General features: G+C 44.2%; 1 protein-coding gene and 1 pseudogene across 1 annotated transcript in view; both read right to left on the bottom strand.

Annotated features, from left to right (window-relative positions):
- The window catches only part of Ack-like (activated Cdc42 kinase-like), a 240229-nt gene that overhangs the window by 76419 nt on the left and 136182 nt on the right, over positions 1-27628 (bottom strand). The window contains exons 3-8 of the mRNA XM_070534618.1: positions 21123-21329; positions 15356-15505; positions 14615-14806; positions 12239-12336; positions 11993-12119; positions 11477-11626 (exon numbers count right to left, since the gene is read on the bottom strand). Coding sequence (XP_070390719.1) covers positions 11477-11626; positions 11993-12119; positions 12239-12336; positions 14615-14806; positions 15356-15505; positions 21123-21329 — 924 coding nt within the window. The remainder of the gene's footprint in view (positions 1-11476; positions 11627-11992; positions 12120-12238; positions 12337-14614; positions 14807-15355; positions 15506-21122; positions 21330-27628) is intronic.
- Positions 16761-18925, bottom strand: LOC139056467 (uncharacterized; annotated as a pseudogene).

Genomic DNA, 27628 nt, shown 5'->3' with positions numbered 1-27628 from the left:
ATTAATTGCACTGACCGTGGTCGACTTGCACAGTGCCAACAATGGGCTCTCTATTAAATGCACTGACCGTGGTCAACTTGCACAGTGCCAACAATGGCTACGCGTGAAACAGTGATGGAGTCACCTGATGCACGGTCTGCCCTTTCTTAATTCTGTTGTGCAGATTGGCCTCACGATAACCCACCTGCCACAAGGATAAAAAATCCCTTCTGTATTTTGGAGAAAAATTGAAGAGCAATACCTCCTATGCAATAAAAGATTGCCAGAAAACACAGGTCCACTATTAACCCTTTCAGGGCTGATTTTTTTTCACCATATGCAACCGCCCAGGGTCGATTTTTTTTTATTGCAGAATCCAATTCTTCTGAGGGACCTATTTCAAAAAAAAATTTACCGTAGTTTTTCCAGGGTGACCGTACGGAGAGAAAAAAATATTTTGCGTTGGTATGGTGCCCGTGGAATAAAACCCAAACCGACGCCCGTCAGTGCGCGCGCACCAATGCGCGAGCGGTAGTACATAGACGTGCCGGAGCAAACTAGCTCTAAAGCAAACCATGCAACAAAAACTGAGAGAGGGAGGTGCGAGAAAAAAATTTCCTGTATTCCCACATAGTGGCAGCGCATGCCAGGATAGAAAAAGTTAGGAAATTGGCATGCTTTTTAAATGTACGGATGGCATCGTAAATATACGGCGTTGACGATTTTGTACTTGTTCGTGGTGGCGTATATATACGTCATTGAACTGAGAACCCTATTCGTCTTCAGTAGAACATAACGACAGAGGGAAAAAAAGCATTTGATTCTATTCAACAGACATTCTATTGATAAATAAAATATTTTTCTAACCCTCGTGTACTAGAACTGACCTGTAATCAGTGCCTGCATATTATTTGTAGTTCCATTTAATAAGAGTAGACCATAGTGTATATCTTGATTTCTGTATAGCCAAGTTACTGATAGCTTAATTATTACATTCTTGTTATGCAATATGCTAGGAGACTCCAGAGATGTGCAGCACTGTCTTTTCTTACACAAAATGTGTAAGCATTCACTTTTGCGATAATCTTGCAATATTCTATATTTGATTTTATATTCATCTTTTATTTCTTGATTCGATTCAATATAGAATTAAATAGCATCTACAATTCGGTAATTGCAGACCCCTACTAAATATTTTCGACTGGTGAACTTTTAAAAATTTTATTGTGAGATTTAGAACACAGCAGCTGAATAACAAGATAGATCGACTTTAACAAGGCTTATACGCAAGAGCAACTGGGCTTGTTCATGCAAGACAGAACACACTGCTTCTTTATGGCATAGATTGTGGACAAATCAGTACTGCAAAGCGCCTTCAGGTATAAAAAGGGGCAGAGGTATGGTAGTTGGCCTGCATACAGGTCACATAATTGTCATTTCCGTATTAACATGCAACCTTGAACGTCTTGCAGAATTTTGCTATCCTTTCAGGAGTGCCGAGAACGAGAAAACTTTCAGAGATAATGTTGACCAAGTGCCTTTGCGTTCTAGGGAAATCAAGTTGCTTGCATTCATTTGCATTGTGTGGCATTTCAAACCTGACAATCTGAAGGCAAATGCTTGAATTTTGGCTGTCATCAACTGTTATTATCCAAGTATTGCTGGTAAATTCGCTGTTAATTCCTTATTCACATGGATCCTAGACAAACATGAGACCTTTTAATAAATGATAAGCACCGTGCTAGCGTATATTACAGCCTATTTGCCCAAATGCCTATGTTATGTCAAAATTTTTCATCTAATTTTTTTTCCACTTTTTCATCTCACTTTAGTGACACATTGCAAAAAATTATGGCAACAATGCTTCAGAGCACAAAAGAACACACTCGGATGTACGCATGCACTCACTAGAGGCATTTTCATGCGTCTGGCCCACATGCCAGCCGGACGCATGTCTTGTCAGAAGCCCTGCAACAGTTGCATGGAGTGTGGGCAGGTGTTTCCCTCTGCTCTATCTAGTTTTGCAATTCGGTGGCAGAAAGACTTATTTCGTTCCCCACTGACATGTTATAAAGAAAATGATGAAAGAGTGACGGAAACAATGCAAGCGACCCAAGAACAGCACACCGAGCAGACGACAGTGACCTGGCCCATGAGCTCATCGCAGCCAATGGGACATCTGAAACAGCCAGAGCTTCAGGATAAGGCAGCGGCAACACTGCCACCATTTCAGCATTTTTTTGCATCACTCTTGGTGCTTGCCGTGGTGTCCGCTGGACCAAGTCCTCCATTTTAGTGTGCTCTACTCACACACACTAACACCCACATAAACACCTCATGAAAGGACACCTCCCACTTTTTCACACAAGCACTGTTCGTGTGGGTGTTTGTATGGATGCGTATGCATGAGTGCTTTCTTTTTCACTCTGAAGCAACATACTAAGATGCTCTGAACTGCCACAAGGTTGCAAGGTTGGAAGTTTTGCATTGTAAACTCTTACTATCTGCTAACTCAATATAGCTAACTACTACCAATGGCAGTGCCACCACACTTGTGTGAGAATGTCGCATAAAAGAGTATACAAAATTTACAAAATACGTGAAATTTTGCACAGCTTTGAGCAATAGCATAAATTGCCAAGATACAGGTACATGGAAGGTGAAGTCAGCACAAACGAGAATAAAAGTAAGAGTCAGGAGAAGTGAATTTGTATGATAGCCTGCAAGTCAGCGTATGACATTCCAAAAACTGCATTTCCCATTATTCCCATGCTGGTTTAACAACTACAATGCTACGATTATATTACCTGATCACATAAAAGGAAACAATTGAAACAAGCAAGGCTGCAATTTGTGCCGGCTGGCTTTATATGGTTCAGTATAAATGAACTCTCTTGAAGCACAAAACAAAGGAAATGACTTCAAAAGGGATATATAAAAGAGAAACTAACAAGAGTTTACTTCTGAAAGCTTGCTGAAGCATCCAAAATAATAATGGAATTATCAAAAACGGTAATAGTTTTGTGCATGCATGTGCATTCAGCCCTTAATACGTGTTTCAAGCCAGAGAGAGAATGCACATCTTGTTATACTCTTTCTTTTGACAATCATAAAGGTCTACATACATGTCTATAAATCCATTGACACACCGCCAAACTCTCTGAAATGAAACAGTCAATGCTCTGCAATGCATATCCCTTTCTAAACAGTTTTAAGTTGTGCTACAACGGACTGGGCATACAGTAAAAATGTCAAAATTGTGTTTACAAGAACCCTCGAATCACTCTGGCCAGGAAGAATAATGGCATTTAGATAATGCAGTAGAAAATTGTTCATGTTATGGAAAAAAAAAAACATAAACCATACTAACTGGGAAGACATACAATTTGAAGTCACTAAAGAATTTGACAGACTCAACTGTAGTTGATATCTACATAATGCGAAGCTTTGCATGAATCGTTGCAGCACAAGACGCCGACATGCACCGGGCTGGCGGGGTTTCAGTGGCCCGATACACACATTGTCGTTTTCGCACTGGCTTCGACAAGCCCTCCCTTACATTTGCACTCCTTGAATTCAGCCTGGGTCGGGTGCTTCTTTGAGAAAGGTAGCGTATTTACTCGATTGTAATGAGAGTTTTTTTCATGATTTTCATTGCTTGAACTAGACCGTCATGTTACATTCAAATAACACAAGAATGTATTTTAAAACAAATTTTCTAAATTTCGCGTATTTTAACATTGCGTTCAATCCATGGACAAGTCGACTGAAACCAATACAGTCAAACCTCGATATGTCGAGCAAGCATAAAGGGTCTATTCTGAAAGTAATGCGCATTTTCTGGGAAAAGTAGATTTATTGACCGGACCTGTACAAATGGTTAAAATTCTTCAATATATTCTCTTTCTGCATCAATACACTTGCGGAGACGCGTCTGCCATGCCTGGAAGGCACCCTGAAAGTCCTCGACGGGAATGTCTCTCAGGAATGCTGTAACATGCCTTTAGATGTTTTCCACTTTCTCCTAATGCTTCCTTTCAGCGCTCTCTTCAGTCGGGGAAAGAAAAAAAAAGTCGCACGGAGCCAAGTCGGGATTGTAAGGGGGATGGGAGACCACCGGGGTGCCGCTCCAGGCTAGGAAGTTGGTAACGATGAAGTATGTGTGGTTGGGAGCATTGTCATGGTGGAGCTTGACCGTGTCTTTGATGTCAGCCCTCATGCGTGGCACCGGCGTTTCAATCTCTTGAGCACCCCCAGGTAAAAGGCCGAGTTGACAGTTTCTCCCTGAGGTACAAACTCAACATGGACGATTTCTAGGGCGTCAAAGAAGACAATGAGCATCGTTTTGATGCGAGACTTGCTCATTTGCGCTTTCTTGGGCGGGGGGATGATTTTGTGTGCCACTCACTGCTCTGCCTTTTTGATTCTGGGTCGTACTTGAACATTCAGGATTATTCGCCGGTTGCGACAGAGTTAAGAAAGTCTGACTCATTTTGAATCAAATACAACAATTCTTGACAGCAGAAACTAAAAGTTCTTTCTGATCTTCTGTCAACACTTTCAGCGCAAGCTTCGTGCAGACCTCACACTGCTTGGAGTAAACTAGCGACTGACTGCGTTGGCAGGGGAGAACCCTCGCCAAATTTCCTGACCAGTTTTACTGCGCTGCCATGGACAGTCATGTCATAATAAAATCATGCACATTACTTTCATAATGGACCCTGTATATGGAATTATTGCACATATCGAACACTTTCTATATCACCTGGAAAATTGCATGCATTTTTAATTTTTTATTTCGAACAGGGTCGGACATAAAATGGATATATCAAACTCCGCCACCCCAGACCACGTGCGCTCTGTTGACAGGCGGTGAACTTTCCCGCAACACTCTCGAAGATAGCTGTGGTGTGATGGATGTTCCCGACTGCTTGAACGTAGTGGCATGCGAAAGCGGCTTAGCTAGTTCAGCAACGTCAACAACGTGCTGCATTTGCCACACTGCCTCCGCCTCACATGCGCCTGCCACGCCTCGTGAGGACTAGTGGTTTGCATCCGCAAAGACGCACAACAGTGTGCGCTAACTAGGCTCACTCACAAACACCTTAGCATATGCCGCTTAATACTTTGTTATTGACAATCATATAATGCGAAGCCAACAAACAAAGACGCCAAGGACGACATATCGGAAAGCACTGCTCGCACGTGTAATGTGAGCATGTGGGATCGTTCCCCACCTGAGGAAAGTTGTTTTTTCATCCACTTTCATAGCCATTAATTTATCATTTCTTTAATTCAATTATTAAGTACAAGTAATTTGCGCTATGTTGTCCTTGGCGTCCTTGTTTGTTGGCTTCTCATGATATGATTAATAAAAATCGGGTCCCTCGGTTAGCCCCCTTTCTTCTCGTTTGTTACTGACAGTGTTTCAAAATGCTTCGATCGATGGACTTTGAGATCACAGCAGAAGTAGCAGCCAAGTGAAGACACTGACGAGGTTGATCTCGCAAACGCTGATGTTGCCCCACTCCTGACTTCAACTTAGGCTGTAACTACTTTGGCCTTTCTACACCGCTGCTGTGGCGCAATAGAGGGCAACCGCCAATTGCTTGTGGATTGTTTATACTATGTTGAGGACTCCTTGTTTAAGCATGCGGCTGCCAGTAAGACGCAGGCTACACTGCTGCAGTACTTTCAGCCAAATAAATAAATACTTTGTGTGAAGCTTCAAGTGCGTATTACCTGTGCAATGCCACGATTGGGGCGTGATTGGAGATCGTTGTTCGGAGCTCGTGTTTGGCCTAGTCTGCCCCGACTTGGCGTGGCTGATGAAGTCGGCGCTGCTTAGGCTAATTGTGTGCGGCACATCGCAGCACAAACACATGTATGTAGGCGCACTAGCACAAGTACATCATCCTCCAGCTTGGAGTACGGCAGCCTCGAGAAGAAGGGAAAACGGCGTTCGATTTGAAATTTCAGATCTTTCCGCGGCGCGTAGCAATATAATACTTTGCAAACACGATCATAATCACGCAATGTATGCTCTGTGATTGTCAGCTCAATATGGCCAGACCTGGTAAGGGGCCCTTTAAGAAATATTTAATCTCAAAGGAGCCTGATGACACGACCACTTGATTCTCAGGTGATCACTTTCGAAAATAGTTTCGGAGACTTGACTCGCTTCAGCATCGCTCATAATTGCACTGATAACAAGATTGACACAGAGCCAGAAACAGTTGTTGGGGATGTTTTTGGTGCCGAGTCACGCGAAATTGATCGTCCAAGAATACCACCCAAGGAAAGCTCCACCTCCTCCTCAGGAGATGACGATAAGTGAAAAGAATGTGTTACCGAATCGATTCCTTAAATAAAGGTGCCATTTCTCTTTCCATTCGTCTCGTGTTACATTTGTGGTTTTATGTTTTTTTATCTCGTGGGCTGAAAACTCGACCTTTGTGCTACAATCAGCCTCTTTCACGTTCCTGTGCTGCCCTCTGACGCACACTGGTGGAAATGTTTTGGAAGGGTGTCGGGAATTTCGCCGGTTGATGTGTGTGCCTGTGCCCATGTTGAGTGTGCGTCGGTGGTGCGGTTCGTGGATCGCGATTAATTATTAATGGTTTTTCCGGGGCAGCATGTCGTTCACCCATCGAGTATAGTGGGTGAACAGGCCTGAGTGCGCTGTTGTGGTAACAGCGCGGTTGATAAAGGCACGCTGAGTTCCGTCTGCCGACGCAGCTGCTTTGAGTTCGTTGTCACTGACGTTTGCGATTGCACATCGCTTTTTGTATTCGTTTTACACATTCACTAAACATTTCGCATATTCAAGAAGCCTTCGAGCGCAGCCTTCCACGTGGGATTTGTCAAAGCGGTGCATTTGTTTACATCTACAGCTTCAGATCGCTGTTAACTTCGGTTATTGTAGAAACGGCGCATCGCGGATGTGAAATAATCTCAAAACGTAGCAAAACATACAGACGAGTCGGTATGACCGGCCGAGTCCCTTAAACAAGTGCAACTGTGATCCAGACACATATCTATTACGGGCTGTTACTACCGATTCTTGGTTTTGTTTAACATCATCATACTTACAGTTTGCGCATGCTATAAAGTATTATTAGAGACTGCTCGACATAAGTACCCACTTATGTGCCGTGTAGTTCTCTCGCGAAAAGGCGGATGCCATCGCTGACACCGTTGGCAACAGAGCGAGTTTATGCAGGTGTATCGAATGCACTGTTTCTTCTTTCCCGTTTGATGCAGAGGTAAACAATGCTTCTTTGGAATTAAGAAATGTCAGCATAACAACACACACAGGCCCACCATCTACGAGAATGCGACCGGTAGCGTTCGGGAACGGTGAGCAAAGTACAAGATGTTGGCACAGCGCTGTGTCACCACTTGCCACTTATTGTGTACGTGCCGTGCAAAGTCAAGAGTAGTTATCAAATCGCTATCTGGCCGCAACCTAACTATAAGAGCGGTTTCCTTCGTCCTGACTGCTACTTTTAAGTCCAACTCCATCGGTAGCGGGTGCACGAACTCGACGGGGTCAGGCCTAACCCAAACTTCGCTAAACAGGATCAACATTGGCTCAAACTTCACCTGCACAGCTTGAGAGGACTGAAGCTCGTGCACTCTAACTTCGAAGGCATGTCGATGCATTTTGAGCACGAATTATTATATGTACAAGTGAACGAGCTGCAGCTATCGCTTTGTCGGTTGGACGGCCGATCGCGTAGGGTTCGGTCAAGCTATCACGGTCGGGAAGCTGATTTTGTCGGTGCTGTCGACACGAAAGCTCGTCGCGCTATATGACAACTCGCACCTGTCGGTTGCGTCGTTGTAGGCTTATTACGATCGAACGGACTCAGTGACACAGTGCTGGATCATCGGCCAATCGTCGGCGTCAGTGTCTTGTCGGTCTTGTATCGATCCAATGTTATCACGCCTTAAAACAGTACACGAAGTCAGGCCCGCGTTGCCACCACCAGCAACAGTAGGCTGACGCTGCAAGAAGACTGTGTCAGCAACGTGTTTTTGAAGTGTCGCCCAAGTGTAACGTAGGCGTTTATCGATAAATTTGATGGCCGTCAATGCAAGGCGCCAACTACATGGTTCACGGTGCAGGCCCTTTTCTGTTTCAAAGTGGAGTTGCAGCGTTACGCACGTTTTCGGCACTGCACCGACGTTGAGCTACGAGTAGAGTTTCAACGTGGTACATGGCACGAGCGTTTGCAACAGCGCGCGTCCCAGCGCTTTTTTTTTTCCGGGGTACTTTCCCCCGATATCTGGCCGCGCGGCCGCGCGCGCCTTCCTTCCAAAACATTTCGCGACTAATCTGCTAGGGCAGGGCGCATGCACCGTCGCGCCATGAAAGAGGCGGATTGTGGTCGCATCATCATCATCATCATCATCAGCCTAGTTACGCCCACTGCAGGGCAAAGGCCTCTCCCATACTTCTCCAACTACCCCGGTCATGTACTAATTGTGGCCATGTTGTCCCTGCAAACGTCTTAATGTCATTCGCCCACCTAACTTTCTGCCGCCCCCTGCTATGCTTCCCTTCCCTTGGAATCCAGTCCGTAACCCTTAATGACCATCGGTTATCCTCCCTCCTCATTACATGTCCGGCCCATGCCCATTTCTTTTTCTTGATTTCAACTAAGATGTCATTTACTTGCGTTTGTTGCCTCGCCCAATCTGCTCTTTTCTTATCCCTTAACGTTACACCCATCATTCTTCTTTCCATAGCTCGTTGCGTCGTCCTCAATTTTAGCAGAACCCTTTTCGTAAGCCTCCAGGTTTCTGCCCCATATGTGAGTACTGGTAACACACAGCTGTTATACACTTTCCTTTTGAGGGATAGTGGCAACCCGCTGTTCATGATTTGAGAATGCCTGCCAAATGCACCCCAGCCCATTCTTATTCTTCTGGTTATTTCAGTCTCATGATCCGGATCCGTGGTCACTACCTGCCCTAAGTAGATGTATTCCCTTACCACTTCCAGGGCCTCACAACCTATCGTAAACTGCTGTTCTGAGACTGTTAAACATTACTTTAGTTTTCTGCAGATTAATTTTCAGACCCACCCTTCTGCTTTGCCTCTCCAGGTCAGTGAGCATGCATTGCAATTGCAATTCCTCAATTCATATTTAATCATGTTCGATTAAATACAGTATATTAGCGGAAAATTTTGACGCACCCACTCAGCAGGAATCGTTGTGGCGCTGAAGGGGCCCGAGCAACCCAAGATGCATGCTGTTGTTTTACTATTGCATAGTATTTTAAGATGGCAACTGAAATGAAATTGAGCTGGTGGGCCAGAGTGGACAATAATGCTCATTTCGTGCCCCCTGCAGCACGGAACAGCACCATGTTCGGGCTATCGATAAAGGTCGGAAAATATGATATTTTCAAATACGAATCGAATATGAATAGTGAGCATCAAATATCAAATAGAATATAGAATAGTCAAACGCAGGTGTACATATTTACAACAGGAATAATTATTTCAGTAAAATTAGGTATCACACTTGTATCGACTAGTGAGAAAAGAACAGCTTTCTATCACAGATAATAAGCATCAGTTTTAAACACAAGATCACAAATTGTCAATAACACAACTGCACAAATAGTCTCTCAACGTCTTTAGAGCCTGGTTGCAAACGAGCTTTTCAAGAATGAATGGCGGCTGTATGATTATCATTCCAAAAACGCTAGATAACTAGTTGTTAAAAGAAGATCCAAATTTCTGAAAAGAAGAGAAAAAAAAAAGAGCTGCTGCAGAAATTGTGTGCCCTAGACACATGTAAAAGGGCTCATTCCAAAAAAAAACATCACTAATTGTAGCATAAAAGATAAAAATGCCACATGACTAGACTGCAAGAAACACTAAATTACAGACTACAAGCACAAATCACTGGTTTTCATGTAACAGGCGCGTAAGGTATTTGAGGACACTACTTGCAATCGCCATAACCATTACCATTCTCAATCTATCTTTCTAAGTACTTTACTTCATCCACACCAACTGCTCAGTTATCCATCCAGCCCATATATTCCAGGGTACCAGCTTTCAGTCTGACGTGGGAGATGACTTCGTAAGTTCGCATAGTCTTCTCCCACGCCGACCACATTGACTTGGAGATGGCCGCTTTCTTGAATGTTGAGAAATCCTTTGTTTTTGGTGTGAGACCAAAGATTTTGGTCAATAAAGTCTGTGAAAAAGATAAATAGGCGCTGCCAGTGGTCAGACGCCATTCAGGTGGTTGAGATTCTCCAGCACATGGGGGTCATGATGAGTGAGGACGCTGAGAAATTTATTATGGGCACTGCGAAGCGGCTTTGAGTGGCAGAGTTAATATTCAAGCAATCTATGCACATTTCATTAGGCACCACTCCAAGGTATCAGACTGTCTTACACGACACGAGGATATCTGGTTATGAGCTTCTGCAGTCACGTCACCCTTAATGTAGCTTCCTAGTTCCGAATATCTAAACCTGTACACTGCTATGCATGACAGGCATCACTGAGAACAAGACTAACAAGCAGCCACACAATAATAAAAACACTATAAAGGCTGCTATTGTGGAGTCATCATTATGTCCTCTAAATACCTCGTACACTCAGTACGACACCGTCGCAATACCGAAAACACCGTTTGCATTACCCATTTTGTTCCAACACTGCATGAAAAGCTTTTGTCGTTGTCCTAATAATCTGTGGTACTTTGTTTAGCAGGCGGAGAGCAGTAGCCATACTTTTAACAGTCAGTAGCAGCAAAAGACTTGGTTAGCTTTGATATTTGTACGTACCGAATAGTTCACTTTCAAATACAAAATATTTGTGTGTAATATTCTATTCGTATTCGAAATTTCAAATATTAGCCCACCGCTAGTTATTGCCTATCAAATGTGCACAGTATGCTTCCAACGGCACTACACCCCATGCAGTGTGAAACAGATAGGTGAAGACGCTTATCGCAATATGGTTCACAGCATTGGCTGTGAACACAGCCAATACTGTGTTCACATTTTCATGTGAGAAAGGTGGGTGAGTTTTGTGGGTACGCTGTGACAAAAGGCAGTTACTGTTCTCGATCGTGTGTGCCTTGCTCCTTTTCTTGTTTGCATGAAATCTCGTGCCCAGAAAACGTATGACACGATCGCAGTCTGGCGATGTACTGAACACTCGTGCGGAAATATTGTGTTTTCCAAGAATGTATGAACCGGCAAGAAAGAAGTGTAACTGTATTGGGTACTCTTTTGTGTTCTTGATACCGAACAATGTCACCAGGAAATCATATGAACATTTATTAAGGAGGTTCTAAAAAAAGGCAGCGTAAACAAAATTTCTAGCTAAGGCAGAGATGCTTACAGTGCGTTTCTAAATTCAAGACTTCCACAGAGAACCACATCAGTGAAAAAAAGTAACAACTGAATAGGTAAGAAAGTAATTTGGGTTGTAGTGATGACATTTATAGGGGTCACTTACATCAGGTAACATTTGAAGTATTTCAGAAAACCTTGGCCGCTTGTTTGGGTCGTGCTGCCAGCATTTTAGCATCAGTGTGTAGTAATCCTTAGGACAGCAGTCAGGCTGCTCCAGCCTCTGCAGATTTGGCTCGTCTATCGCTTCCAATATCTGTCAACACACAAAACACTAATGACTGCGCTGACTCTGACAAAGATAGGAGCCAGGAATAGGTTCTTTTGCTCTGATAATAACCAAAAGACTTTTTGTCATGAATGTTGGAGAATAGCTAGGTACAAAAGCTGGGGAAGAAATAACATGAAGTGGAAGGTACAAACAGCAAGTCACTAGGTGCTAATTATATGGCAGGTCCTACTATGTTAACACTGTGATAAACATATATCCTTTGGGGGAACAAGCAGCAGCACTACTGCTACTAGAAAAATGAAAGCATTACCTCCAGCTGCATGAGTCAAATTCTTTAGCACAATGTAGCTGTTTGACATTGGCCAGTACCTGAAATGACAATGTGCTCACCTGTTGGCCAGTCAATGCAGCCCAGGGCTGAAATCCGTAGCTGAACATTTCCCACAAGGTTACACCATATGCCCACACATCAGATGCTGATGTGAATCGCAGGAAGTTAATACATTCTGGAGCACACCTGTTGAGAGATTGCATGAAAAGCCATATGGAAATGAACGTACAAAAACTACGTATTTGAAACTATCAGCATACTCCGCAATGAAGTTGCTAATCTGCCAGCAAAGGGTGTATGCTTACCATGCAATTGGGAGCTTGAGATTAACATTGAAGTTTGTCTGGTAGTAGTCTTTGCCTACACCAAGTGCTCGAGAGAGTCCGAAGTCGCTAATCTTTACCTGAAGAGGAAGAACAAAATTAGTGATTTCATTAATGCAGCTCTACCACTAGTACAGTAAAACCTCAATAATTCGAACTCAGTTCATTCGAAATTTCAGTTAATTTGTAGAAATTGAACTGTCCAACCATTTTCAATGCAAATTCTACCGGATAATTTGAACAGCCTGCGTAGATCTATCCGGACAATTCGAAGTTTCCAGCCAGCTGCAACGGCAGGAAAAAAGACAAAGGTTATTGAGGCATACAGGAAGGTGCATTCATCAAAGCGATCAAGGATTCGTTTCCCAACATACCCGGATATCGAAGCCGTTTAAATGAAGTGGCTACAAAATGCAAATGTTACTCATCTTACCGCGAGCGGCACTGACGTTCCTGTGAAAGGCTGATGAGCTGGCACTGCAGTTGGGTACTGCACTTCAAGTGAAGCAACGTTTGGTTCACCTGTTTTAAACAAAACCACTTTTCCTACCCAATGTTGTGTGGAGAAAGCGGCAGCACGGGTGCAAACATTGTTGAAGACTGGCGGAAGTACACGTTGGCTCCGCTGCTTCAGAAGTATGGAGATGCCGATGCGCACAATTTACATGAAGCAGCCTTATTTTATCAGATGATTTCTACTAAAACATTTGCTGCCAAGGAGACCGCTGTCTCGGGGAGAAAGCAGCCCAAGGACATAATTACCATCCTATTCGTTGCGTACTTGTCTGGAAGCAGCAAGCTTCCATTGCTAGTGGTTGGCAGAGCAGAAAAGCCCTGATGCTTCAAGGACGCGCATCTCCCTCCTAGAGATGCTGTCATCTGCAAACATAAGAAGGCCTGGATGACAGCTGCAATATTCTAGGAGTATGCGCGATTCCTTGACCATAAGTTCACTGCCAGAGGGAGGAAAGTTTTAGTTATCGATAACTGCCCAGCTTACGATGGCATCAAGAACCTGGAAGCCATCAAGATTGCCTTCCTCCCTGTAAACACAACTGCCATATCTCAGCCGATGGACCAGGGAGTGATACTGTAGACGAGGAAGAATTATTGCCACCACCTGTTGAAGCGGATACTGCTCTGCTATGACAGCCGCAAGCAGTATTCAATATATCTCCTCAGTGCAATTTGCCTGATTGCCTGCATCTGGAAAGAGCTCAAGGCAAATATCATAAGGCGCTGCTTTGAACACGCCACATTTTGTAAACAATGTGGGGAGGACCAGCGTGACGCTTACAGCTCTTCCTGCCTAGATGATAAGGGAGACTCGATGTGTACTCGGATCACCAACTCCAGCAAAGAAGATGGCGGCGAACTAGGTTTTGTGGAATATTCGAACATAGAAGCAGATGTTCAAACAACGTATGCTGCTGTGGAAGATGAAATCATTGACAGTGTGCCAGTGTGCGATGATGGTGACGATAACAAACCGACCTGCGCACCTGCTTTAGCAGCGGCTATCCATTCCATGAACATCATCCGCAGCTTTGTTGAGTGCAGCGGTGGTGATATAGATATGCTACATGTTGTGAGCAAACTGGAGAACATGGCACTTTCGGCAGCGAAGAACTACCATGCCAAGCAATTATGCATCAGTGATTACTTCAGGTAAGCTTCTAGTCCACCAGCAACTGCGTACTTACCATGGTGGCGCACTGTAGTGCGTGCTGTATCTTGAAAGCGATCTGCTGATGGCTCATACCTTTGTACATGAAATTTTCTTGCCACTGTTTACGTTGAAGCAATAGACAACATGGAGGCCACTTCGCTTGCTGCTGCTGCTGCACTTGCTAATGCCGGCGTTTTCACAGCGAGTGTCTGCAGTCATCGAGTGTGATGTGTTCACGTTTTCCTGTGCATGCTGCCACCATGCTTGTTAATTCAGTTTGTCAGCAAATGTTTCCAAGCTTATACGGCTGATAAAACTACTATCCTCACTTCGTGTAACTGTCTGCGAATTCGCTATCACAATCAATTCTTCACCTTTTGGGTGAAACTGCAACTTTCTTTTAAGCACAAGCATTTTCATGCGACCGATTTCCGAACTTACAACATTGATTTTGGAGCAACCTGTTAACTTCTACAAGCATGGTGTTTAATGTCACAAAAAGAGATGGGAGAATTGTGTGTGCCTAGGTGGCACTTATGTAGGGAACAACTAATAATTGTGCTTAGTTTCATTGCTCTCAGTCCACAGAAGGTGGGTCAGGGGTAATGTTTAATAAACACACCTCATACACTCACTAAGAGTTTCACTTAAGCATGCCTTGTTGCTCTTCTGAATGAATTGTTAGAAACCTTGTTCTTGGCAAAGACTAGGATGTTCCGTGCAGCCAGGTCCCTGTGGATGAGGCGCTTGCTCTCCAGGTACTGCATGCCATCACAGATCTGCATTGCAAAGTCACAGAGTGCCATCACCGGGAAGCTGGGCCGCAGAGAAGCCTCCTTCAGGCACTCCAGCAGTGATCGCAGAGGTGCCAACTCAGTCACCTGCATTCCATCACCCGCAAGTCACGGTTACACAAATTGTGTCTGTTGTCACTCAGCAACACTTGACTCTTGCTCACCAAGAAATGTAAAGCAAATAAACTGCAGCCAGATGTTTTTTAACAACTAATTGAATGGTTATCACACAGGATCAGTATGAAAATATAATAATATTTAAAAATTTCAATGTCCGGAATAAGAAAAAAAAACTGCAAACAGGGAGAGTTGGACTAGATTCATTGTGAGAAAGGCATATTCAGGATTGGGACACCAGCATGGAAAGACCCTTGTATTTTTATGCTTAGTGTCATTGTTTTTGTTGTAACTTCAAGATGAACCTTCAGCAACAACCATACGAGGCCAAAAGACAGTTAAAACAATAGTAAAAGCAGAAACACCAGCTGCTTGATAAATAATTATGCGTAACCATGGACCATCAGAGCCCACCTACATTGATCCTGCACCTGAATGAGTGCTTGAAAATTATGAAACAACCAACCAGGTACCAAGTTCGTGTCACAATACTAGGACATCTGCAAGCATTCTACTCACCAGCATGAGAGACACAGTGTCCAAAACAACCCCATAGAGCCGGACAATGTGTTCGTGGTCAATGGTGTGCATAATGACAGCTTCTTTGAGGAACTCCATGGGGTTGTTTTGCATTTGATCCTTGCTCAGACACTTTATGGCCACCTGGATCTGCAGATAAGAAGTACACGCTGTCAGTGCGCGACTGCAATATGGACTGCTGCAGCTGCTCAATATAAACTGACGGAAGGCCATCTTGGCACAAACACAAGAAAGGACCAGTGCAGTTCATGGGAGGTACATTATCAATGCTACAGGTGTCTGTCTTTGTGATCATCATTTCAGCAGTGAAACCACCAATCAAGAGGGTAAAGCAGCCAAGGGGATTTATTTTGCCATGGTGCCTGTCTAAGATGACTACTGCCTGTCTTATGCAACCTAAAGGTAAATTTCTGTGCAAAAGATAGCACAAGATGCTGAATTGTCAGCTATATCAGCAATGACCTGCCAGATATGCAAAAACTGTCATTGACATGGCTGCTGGAACAATTGAACAATCACAAAAAGTGGGAGCGCGTTGTTGCTTCAAAGGCTATTTTGGACCCCTTTTCTTGTAATACTCAGACTTTTTTCCCAAATTGACAAAATGAATAAGACCTGGATTTGAATGTAGGAGCTCTGTCCCACAATTTCACGCAATGAGTCTGCAAAAAAGTTGGAGAGGGTGTATCGGGACCACTCTTTCAACTCGAAAGGGCTCAGTTCATAGCGTGTATATAATTTCAGGAGCATGGCAAAGAGGAAAGGCGACATGAGAAACTCGTTTGACCCTTTGCACTGTGTGGCATATCCACAATGCCCTATGGAGCTCCCTGGGCATCACCCCAATGCCTTCTTGACAGCTGTAATTATCTGCGACCCCCTTCAAAAGCATTGCAGAAACTGTAGCGCTTACCCTTTTACTAATGTGGAACCGTCCAGAGGGGAAGTAGTACATAGAATGGTAGAGAGGAGCGGGGAGAAAAGGCAGAGAATGGGTAGAACCAATGCAGCCACGAAACTCTTAGCACTCGAATACATATATGGGGGGTGGGGGGAGAGGGAAAACGCGACCTGAGAAGGCGAGGAAATGCTGTGCAATGCAAGTGCCCTTGAAGCACCCTAGCTACTACTAGACATGACAGCGGTTGTGGACAAATTGGATAAATTCATGTTCAAGGTACGGTAGAGTATGTTTCTGATATTTCTGAAAAATAAACACCATGCAAATTTGTCAAGTGGACAAATGATGCATGGTGTGCAGACTCCAAGCCACATTAAGGGGGGTGGCTACCCTTGGATACTAACTTTTTTGTTTATTGAGATATCTTAATGAAATTTTGAGGAGAGACTCGTAGCAAAAGTCAGACTGGTGCACATAGTTTTCTCATTCCAGGCCTGGAGAATTTTCAAAAGGTGTTGCAAATGTGAAATTCACTATGACTATTCCCAGATGGATACCTCAGGGCAAGATTTAAAATTTCCTTGCTGAAAAATTTTAGCAGACCATCGAATTTAGTGTTGGCGACTAATATTTTATCAATCAAATTTTGATTAAATATCCCAAATCACAGACACAATATATGAGGGCTTGCTTTGCCCTCAGAAATTTATTCAGATACAAAAAAAAAAACACTTCTGGAAATCTGGTGAGCGGTTACAGAGATATGGCTGGAACAAGCAGCCTCACCAGCCAACAAAGTGATTTTGAGAAAATGGGCTTTGAAAGTTTTGAGCACATATATTGGTCTAAAATGACCCTGCAGTGTAAGTGGAGATGTCCTTAGAAGCACTCTCTTCTTTTGCTGCCTTTCCACCTTCTCTTGCGAACGCTTCTTGGCCTTTTTCAAGCGCAGAGAATCTTTCTTGGCTGCCCATTAAATGGCCAGGTGGCCAGGTGTTAGCCCCACTGATGAACATAGCTCTTGGGTGGCCCTGTGGCAGCCAGCATTACATTTTAAACTGCCTCATGCAGTGCTGTCTCCACAGCAATCAGTGATGCATGCTGCTCTTTGGGCATCAGGAACCACAGCATTCTGATGCATTCTGCATCTTTGCTCCCAGGCAGCGATGCAGAAGAGAAGCCTGTGAGAGGTGCTCATAAACAGGTAGCAGTGCTTTTGCAACATAGCCTGAAAGATTGTACCGATGCTTCGGAGGTGGCACACCATCACTCTTGCTGGCATTACGACGACACCACTAGTCTGCATCTTCAGGGCACAAGTCATGGTGAGGATCCTCGTCCGTTGATGTCACGTGGTGGTACAATGCCATCACTGCATGCTGCATTGCAGCCACATCGTTGGAATTGTTCCGTAGGGCCCAGCCATAATAGTCAGTCAACTTGTCAATGAGGGCCTTCGTCAGCATGCCCTTCCCTCCTAAAGCCTTGTCCCTTTTCTGTACAAGGTTGCGCAGTGCTGTCCCTATCCTCTTCTGGACTTGGTTCAGGCATTCCTCTTTCGAAATGGGGACCAGTCCATAAACATTTTCTTGTACAAGGGCAGAGAAGGTGGCACTATCTCCGTCAGACACGAGCGTTGTGTAACGAAAGCTGTGCTTTGGCATGGAACAAGAAAAAAGGATGACAGCTGCCTCAATTCCCATCCTCCCAGACTTGGAGTCGGTGTTTTTCTGGCACACATGATCCTCCTGCCAGCTTGCATAGCCTGGACCTCCAGGCTTTGGTCTTACTTGGCAACCAAGGCACTGGTTCAATGAAACAATGGTGTCCAAGATGAGGCCCATATGACAGTCAATTATTGCACCAACTCCAACATGGGATGTGTGGCCATGCTTGTGCCATGTTCCATCAAAGATTACTGTGATATCCCTGCTGAAATATGGATCTATTCTTTTGTAGGTGGTTTTCACAGCAGAAGCAGATTCTGCATAGAACTTGTCTATGCATTGTGTCAGCGGTTCCCTGAATTTCTTCAAGTGCTTCTGAAAAGTTTTATGATGCAGGTCACGATGGGACACGTTCATCGCTGCCCGAAAGTCACTGAGGGCTGCTTGTCCCTTCCCTATCTGTTTTGTTGCCACAATGGCTCTTAAATTCACGTCAAAGGCCATCGAGTCATCCTGATGAGCAGAGCTCCACGAGCTTGCAACTACTCTACAATGTAAACATAGCAGCTCAAGCTTTGTTGCAGGTCCAAGTTGAGTGCCTCCTTGAACCTTCATCCCAGTCACGAAGCACTGCTGACATGGGGTCCCGGATAGCAGGTCACCTAGGGCATCCATTTGCACAAGGATAAATTTTTTGCCATCACTTCTAGCAGTGACAGCTTCAGGATCACGCTCTATTGCTTGAAATTTTCGCTCCATCGCTGAAATAGCGCCAAGTTCTCGTTGCACAGCAGCGTGTTTTTGATCCGCTGTCTCTTTATACTCACACATCAGGAAACTTGTTTTCAAGTGCACAGTGGATGACGTGATTGCCCTGTCCGAGGCAGATGAAAGAGAGGCTATTGAAGCCATTGTCGATGAGCACGAGACACCAGGCGCACTCGTCACGACAAATTCTTGCGCCAGTGGAGCAGGAGTCATGTTGCTAGAAGCGTCGATGCAACCCCGCTCTTGCGTAGATGAAGCAGAAGCTTCCCCACAGGAATCATCAGTGCGATAGTCGTCAGCGTGCAGGCGAGCGGCGAGCTTCGTTATGCGGGCGAGTTTCATAGAATGCTTCCTTGCACCGAACGCATGTAGCATCTTGAGTTTCTTTGGGCACATTGTGGCCGACCGCACAACAATCGGCAACCATGGTCTTGTAAAGACGGTTGAAAATCATCTCGTAAAGACAGCAGAAACTTGGAGAATATGTGAATAGCTGCAAAGATAGACTACGGCAAGCAGAACACACTAAGGGTGCCAGCGATGGAGGAGCTGAAGCAGACGACAGCCGGACGCATTATGCAGGAGACCACTACGTCATCGCACACAGCAGCCAATGGGAGTCGCGGGCTTTCCCGCGTCCTTACGGAGCACGCTTTGCACAATCTCAGCTTCCCGTCTCAGCCTCTGGAAACATGAAAGCTCTGACAAGCCCTCCAATCATGAGCGATTTATGCCTCTCCTGCGCTACCGCTGCCACCGCGGTTGGCAGAGAAGAAAAAGCACAAGCATGAGCAAAACAACACCAAAATGGCGGAGCTTGGGGGAGCGGTGGAGAGATGGTGTTCACGCCAAGAAGGGTATTTCGAGTGCTCGTTCACCACTCGACGGCTGCCGCGGCTCGTTATAAGCTTTATTTTAAATAGTTTCGCGATGAATTAGATGATATTTACAGAAATGGTAGTTTATAAGACATACTGCCCAAATATGTGGTTTTCCAAAATCGACTTTTTTTTAAAATTTTCGGCTTTCAAAGGCCGCGTCCCCCCTTAGGGCACCGTAGCATCTAGGCAACATCACAGCACCGTATAGCCTAGGCATCACACTTAAATTCAACACTTGTGTGCCTGCCGTGGTAGCTTTGCAGCTATGACATTGCTCGAGGTTGCACACTCGATCCTGACCGCAGCAGCCACATTTCGACAGGGACGAAATAGTACAAAAACGAGCATGTATTTAGGTTTAGCTGCTCGCTAAGAAACCCCACGGGGTCAAATTTAATCCGTAGTATGCCACTATGGCGTGCCTCAAAAGCCAATTGTAGTTTTGGCGTGTACAGTGCCATAATTCAAGTGAAGTTTAACACTTTTGCCTCGATGCAATGTGACGTGTGAGCCAATGAGAATACTAACCTCCTCGGAGGCTATGAACAATGGTGCACAACAACACCTCAAGCAAACACGTCTCGCTGTGTGTTCTGTGTACTATGAAGACAAACAGCACTGGTGCATGCAAGGTAACATTTACCATCAACTCGCCACTCTCGTATTTCACTAAATGCTGAAGAAATGCTGAAGAAATGCTGAAATTTGCCATCAACATCACTGCTAATTATCATCAATCAAAGCAAACAGCACAGAAAGCTTTGTTTACGTCATTCCCACAGTGTGGGGGGATCCACATAATTTTTTTTTATTCTCAAATGCAAATTGGTGCTATGGGGCTGGCGTTTCAGAGACATGATATCAATTCAAAAAGAAATACATTGTAGCTGAAGCACTCAACAGAAGACTTCCAAGGGTGTTTTCAGCAATGGAAAAAGAGGCGAGACCAGTGTATTGTGGCTAATGGGGAGTATTTCAAAAGTGAACACATTGATATATCAGAAAGTTCGTAAAATGCACTCTTTAAAATGTAGTGCACAAACTTTTAGGACAGACCTCATATGCCCTGGAGACTAGCAAACAGTCTCTCTCTCCAATCTCCAAAAATTTGAGTTGCAGATGACCGTCGTCCTTGTGGCACACCTCGAAATGGGTTAAACACCACACATTACTAGGCAACAAAAATTGAAATGTGAAATGAGCCAGAAATTACATGCATACTGCTTAAAAGAAATGTTTTGCTTGCAGTGTTTCTTCGCTGAAAAGCTAGGCTTATCAGACGCTTTTCGTACAACGAACCACCTGTTGCCCTGAACTTTAAGTGCAGAACAGCACACCTCAGGGTATGTGGCCGGAACCAAAGGGATAGACATTATCCATGTGAGGCCATTCATCCAAACTGAAGACAAGCTGGCTGACCTAGCGCATTGTCCCTGCTTGAGATATTCTGAAGGGCAGACGAAGAAAATGTGCATGCCTGGTGCCTAGCCATTTCTAAATGGCCATTAATAGACACCAATCTAACTCACCCTGTCTCCATCTTCATTGGTCCAAACCCCTTGCTGGACGACACCAAACTCGCCGACACCAAGCTCCTTGTTGATGACAATGCTGTCTGCAGGGATTATATGCTTGCTGGGAACCCGAACCTGTGACGAGGAACCCTTGTCCGTGCTAGTGTCAAGCAACAGCACTGACGACTGGTCCATGTCATCTTTGGCTTTGGGGAGAATCATCTGCACAACATAAGAAATCATGTGTTTTATTATATTTGATTTGTGCACAAACACGAGTTCTACACAACTGCAATGAGCAATGGCAACCATATGGCAAGCAGGGGAATGAGCTGCATTCAAGCACAAACACTTGGAACTATTTGAGACAGCAGCATCTTTGTTCTTTGGATGTCTTTTATTCTGCTTTTCTCCTCTTGCATTTACCTGTGGACTTTTCTCTGTTTGGTTCTCAAGACAACCTTGGCAGTTCTTGGAGACCAGACTTTCCTGAAGCAAAATTTTTTTGCTTTCATCGATGGCTATCAGTTCTTCAAAATTTACTTCACTTCAGAAATGGAAACCAACACAGTGCAAACACATCAGCAAGGAACAAGAAAACAGAAGAAACAAAGAAGCACATGATGTCAAAGAAGGAAGAAAGAAGGTAAGCGCCTCTGTTATTGCAACCATTTTCTGTAAAAAGATATATCAGGAACAATTACTTATCTGTGTGTGAGTTTACACGCCAAAAAAAAAAAGCAATGTGAGAACTGAAAGCTTGAGGAGTTAGCAATGAGACAAGAAGTTGTTTAAGAAGTGCTGCCAGTTGCATTCTCATTGCCAACTGCATAGCCTCATTTCTATGCTTACAATTTTTCTGCGTTTATTTTTAGAAAAGATACACAAATGGTTTTCGGTGTTCACACACTTTTTTCCGTTACACCAGCAACTTTCAGCAGGTTGTGCTGTGATTATGTAAAAAAGTGGTCATAACACTATCCTTTTTTTAAGTTTCCATGACATGCATCAGTTATCATTGAAGATAGGGTCACAAGTGCAGAGGATAATGTTTCCTGAATCCTGCCCTCCTGAATGATAGGCCTTGTTAATTCCTTCAGCTAACCATGGCTGGCCTACTGCATAAAGCACTGCAAGTGCGCAGTGAAAACAAAACTGTGACCACAACAAAAGGATTGCTACGTGATTCTAAGAAAATTTTGTTTGAACACATCAGTAGTTAAAGCTAAATATACACTTTCTTAAAAAGGCAACTCTGGCAACTTCTTTAGACATGTAGATAGGCTCAAAATTTTTATTGATTGTCCTAGGCCTCTGCATATGTGTGCCAAACAGCATGACTGGGAGCTGCATATTTTTTCCACAACTTAATTTTAAATATTGTTGTGTGTACTCCTGATCTGTGCTCTCAGGCACATTATTCTTACTGGCCACTTTCATCCTCATGATTTCAGCATGGGAGCAGCAGCACTGACCATACATGCTTTTAATGCATGCAGAACTCTTACTGCCATGTTGTACTCATCTGCTATGGTAGCAACATGAATTTCCTAAAGCAATATTTTACTGGGACAGCAGTTAAAAGCTCTACATTGGGTCCATCTTGTCTGTCTCGTCTGTCCATCCATTTTTGTTGTGGTAAGGCCACCTTGTCATCCCCAGCTTTGCCACTGAACCAGTGTAAGGAAAAAAGAACATTTCTCCCCAACCACCTCCACTGGGATTTGAACCCATACCAGTGAAACAATGTGTACTTGGGGGTTGAGCGTACTAATCACTCAGATATCACCCAACAACACTGCTGGGCAATTAGTGCAAAGCTTTGCACTGCACACAGACTTGGAGAGCAGTCGCATCTGTGCACATATTTCGGAGGCAAGAATGAGAAATACAGTAGTGACTGAGGATTACATTATGTACATTGCATCGAAATGGTTTGTGACATGATGGTTTTGTGTTTGTGTGCAATTATTGTTGTCAACAGAGGTTCTGCAGCTACCTTAAATATACACAAGGAAAAGCAGGAAGATACCTATAAAGAAAGGGATCAGACAGGGAGACACAATCTCTCCACTGCTATTTAATGCATGCTTAGAAGAAGTATTCAAGCTATTAAACAGGGAAGACTTAGGAGTAAAGATCGGCGGCGAATATCTCAGCAACCTTTAGTTTGCTGATGACATTGTTCTAATCAGCAACAATGTAGACGTGTTACAACAAATGATTGAAGACCTAAACACAGAGAGTGTAAGAGTATGATTGAAGATTAATATGCAGAAGACAAAGATAATGATAAACGGCCAGGCAAAGGAACAAGAGTTCATGATCGACAGATGGCCTCTAGAGTTTGTGAAGGAGGATGTTTACCTAGGTCAATTATTCACAGGGAACTCTGATCATGAGAAGGAAATTCACAGAAGAATAAAAATGGGTTGGATCGCATGCGGCAGACATTGCCAGCTCCTGACTGGAAGCTTACCATTATTATTGAAAAGGAAGGTGTACAATCAGTGCATTTTACCAGTGCTGACATATGGGGCAGAGACTTGGAGACTGACAAAGAAGCTTGAGATCAAGTTAAGGACTGCATAGAGAGTGATGGAACGATGAATGCTAGGCATAACGTTAAGAGACAAAAAGAGAGTGGTTAGATCAGAGAGCAAACGGGTATAGACAATATTCTAATTGACATCAAAAGAAAAAAATGGAGCTGGGCAGCTCATGTAATGCGCAGGTTAGATAACCGTTGGACCATTAGGGTTACAGAATACAGGGTGCCAAGAGAAGGGAAACGCAATCAAGGATGACAGAAGACTAGGTGGAGCGATGAAATTAGGAAATTAGCAGGTGCTAGTTGGAATCGGTTGGTGCAGGCCACGGGTAATTGGAGATCGCAGGGAGAGGCCTTCATCCTGCAGTGGACATAAAACAGGCAGATGATGATGATGATGAACTCCAGCTCTTGAGCCCCGACTGCATAGCCATGGCTGTGCTCTACAGCCCCAGTCCAACGCCATGCTGCCGTAACCAGTTGCTGTACCATGCCACGAAGGCAATCACCTGGCGACGTCAGTGGCACATTGGCCGACTGGCCCAGATCGCGTCGTGCACCACGCGGGTCCCTGCAGAAGACTACAACCTCATCGCTCTCGTACAACGCTCACGCTGCATTGGAACCATGCAGGCCAATGTCCTTTGCCACGTTAGGCCGGAGTCTGACACAAGTGGCAAGAGTCAGAACGTTCGTTTGCTTGTGACGTCATGTTGGTCAGTCGAGCGGAGGAACAATATGAAGTTGAGGGCTTGTTAGTATTTATGTGTATAGCTAGTTTTTGGAGTGTCTCGTGTGTGTATACTGTTTATAATTCGTCAGGGTAGTTTGCTGTTTTCTTTTTGTTACACCTTTTTTTAGATGAATGTTCTTTAACATATTTGAATTGTGTCTCTTTCCATTTCTGGAGTGCTGAAATTCATGACAGCCACTCATCCATCCTCTCTAGAACTTCTTATTGTAACACACACGCCAACTGAAACATCAATCAGAAATGCTAGACTGACATAGGAACAGCACAAAACATTTCCAATTGACACCTTAACTTTTACAATGCATAATCGTTCACTGTACAAGCCAAGTTTGTAACTAAGGTTCTGCATACATTAATTTTTAAATATTACAATCTCGAAAACAGTGTTCCTGTTTTTTCTTCTTAATTCACTCATTTAGTATTCTTAGTGACGTGGTGTAACCCAGAACCTTATATATCTCTCTGCAATGTTGCAAGATAGCTATCTGCAATAAAGGGCTCGTGCCCTTGTGTTCAAGACCACCTTTTACGAGAGAATTTATTGCTGGGCCAGTCGGTGCAAATTACTGAACAGGCAACCTACGAAACAAAAAGATGCGTACACAAGAGAAGTGGTTAGAACGAGCACTGAACTTCAACTCTTCCTTTGTAAGTCCAGCGCTTGTCCTGTCCACGTGTTCTTCTATGTATGTGTCTCACTGATTTCCCCCACTAAAGGGCCCCTCGCCGGGTCTGGCCAATTTGAGCTAACAAGCACAGAGCATACAATGCATGCTAACAATCGTGCTTGCAAAGAATTACATTGCTATGCACCGCAGAAAGGTCTGAAATTTAAATCCGAGCGCTGTTTTCCCTTTCTCTTGTGGCGACCGTGCTCCAAGCCGGACAGTGACGTTGTCGTGTCCCTGCGCCTACCTAGTCGTGTCTGCAGTGTGACATCACACGTGGTGACACGTGACTTCAAGAATTATTAAAGGCAACATCTGTTATTTGTGTGATCTGTTGCTTGAGTTGACGAAAGTTTAGAGAAATAATAAAACATACAAATGGAATGTCTCCGTGTTTGTTGTTTTACTTTGAACTGGAGCAAGAGGGATGTACTTCCGTTTCATCTGCTTGTACCCACGGTTGTGCGGTCACGTGCGCAGGTACTGAAACTATGCTATCTTCTACCATGTTCCAGCACATGATCATGCTCTGCAATCCGCTTGTTTTGAGCCAGTATTCGCGCAGTACTGAATTATACCGCTAGTCATGCGTCTTGTGCAGAGCATGCAAAATTGTGTGCTGCGCGTAATATCACAACAGCTCGCACGCAACACTATCAGGGGAAGTGCACGGCGCCAAAAAAAAAAAAGAAAATTGAGGAGAAACAAAAGAAATGGAGGCGGGGCTCATGATGTATGCGTCATGCGATCCTCAAGGTATGGTATGGGAGAACGCAGGGAAGAAATTTCACTTGCGAGTGGAGAGAGTGTCTCCCTATGCAATGGAGCTCGCCTTCTGGAATCATGGGTTCGCGGCACTGAAATATTTCTGCCTGGCCTATTAATAAGCCGATTAAAAAAAATTTTATGGCAGAGCACTCCCTAGAGGACACAGAACTTCCAGCATATAACCAAAATTTGCTATAGGGCGTGGTGAGGGGTCCTTTAAAACACAGTCACTGCGTGAATTGTACACAGTACAAAACGAACAGAGCATGTCGTCATACAAGCACACCGCACATGTATCCGAGCACAACCCGAGACCACTGTGAGCCAGCAGGGAAATCTCATTTTCTCCTTCCAACATGTAGCCCATGCATGTGCTACATAAAAGCCACACACACTGACATGCCAATGAGTATTTATGGAATGTAAACGTAAATTTAATATTGACATATGCGTATCTTACGAGCCCCTTACCAACTATTGCCAACTGAAGCAAACATTCACACGATGTACGACAGTCTTTAGCAGACGCCGCGAGCTTATGTTAAATGTTAAATGTTATAGCTGGTGTCAACTTTATGCAAGTGGTGCAGCTATGACCTACTGAGGTGTTTCACTGCCCTTCAAAAGCTTACCACAATCAGTTAAACACTGCTGCAACAGCACACAACCAATAAACACCAGAAACATATTCTGTACTCTACAACGTATCTCGACCCAGCAACCGACATCAGATGTCGCTCTGAAGACTGAAAGCAGGCATCGTGCACTGCAGCTTTAAATGGAACAACTGGAGCCACCAATGATATGGTGGCCAATGGTGCGGAGCAGTACTAATAAATTGTCTCGAAGCAAGCTCGCACATGGCGGAAAGCATGGCCTACGGCTGTGGCTTGACGCTTCGCAAGGACTACGTTGAATGGCAGGTGGTGCCCTGCTATTTTCGTGTTCATATATTCCAAAACCGTCTATAGACACATTTAACAGGTGCGGTCACCGATCCAATTCCCTGGAAGTCCCAGGCGATACCTCTAAGGGAGCTCCAGAGTGGGATGACCTGCGTCATCAATAAAAACTATTCTCATGCGATTGCTACATTTATAAGGATTAGAATTGATGAAACTGTGTTTGCCACTTATTGATAGGCATTTTACGATGTGGTAATAAACACAGAAAAAACATCTGGCTGTACGGTAACACTTTCACTGATAAAATGGCACGAGTCATGCAATCCCATCAATTACAGTGTTATAGTATTTGCTATTGAGGCAGCACCACTCAAACTCAAAAGATATTTTGGTTTAAAGCCCCTCCACACATGCGCCACCGCCGACCAGGTTAAGTACCGCCAACCTACTTTCCTCCTCCACGCTCCTCTTCCACTCACCCCCTTAGCTTCCGGTGTCAAGCGGAACTTAGGTAGCTGCAGCTTCCTGTTCTGAGTGGAAGCGACCCTATGTTTTTTAGCGTTGTTTACTTTCGCGTCGATGGAGAGGCTTGAATTGCACCAGCTTTGGTTTAAACTACGAATGCGATTTCATCCAAGAACCACCACCTATTGTAATCAGCTATCTGGTCGTGTTTGCTGCTTCGCGTCAACCTGCGATGGGTTCTGCCACCAGAGACAACGTACAGTGGATGTAGTGCCTGGGTGCTTGGAGATCACTGCCGTTTTTCGTGCATTTGGAAAACAGCGAGCGCGAACTTCAGCGGAATACAACAGCTTGTCCCCATCTTAAACTTCACCTAAAAGAAATGACACGTGAGGCTTATAAAGCCCTCG

This window comes from Dermacentor albipictus, chromosome 2, assembly GCF_038994185.2.
Source record: "Dermacentor albipictus isolate Rhodes 1998 colony chromosome 2, USDA_Dalb.pri_finalv2, whole genome shotgun sequence".
In the NCBI taxonomy this organism is placed as follows: domain Eukaryota; kingdom Metazoa; phylum Arthropoda; class Arachnida; order Ixodida; family Ixodidae; genus Dermacentor; species Dermacentor albipictus.
The sequence above is the reverse complement of the archived record's forward strand: the minus strand, read 5'-3'. Positions and strand labels throughout refer to the sequence as shown.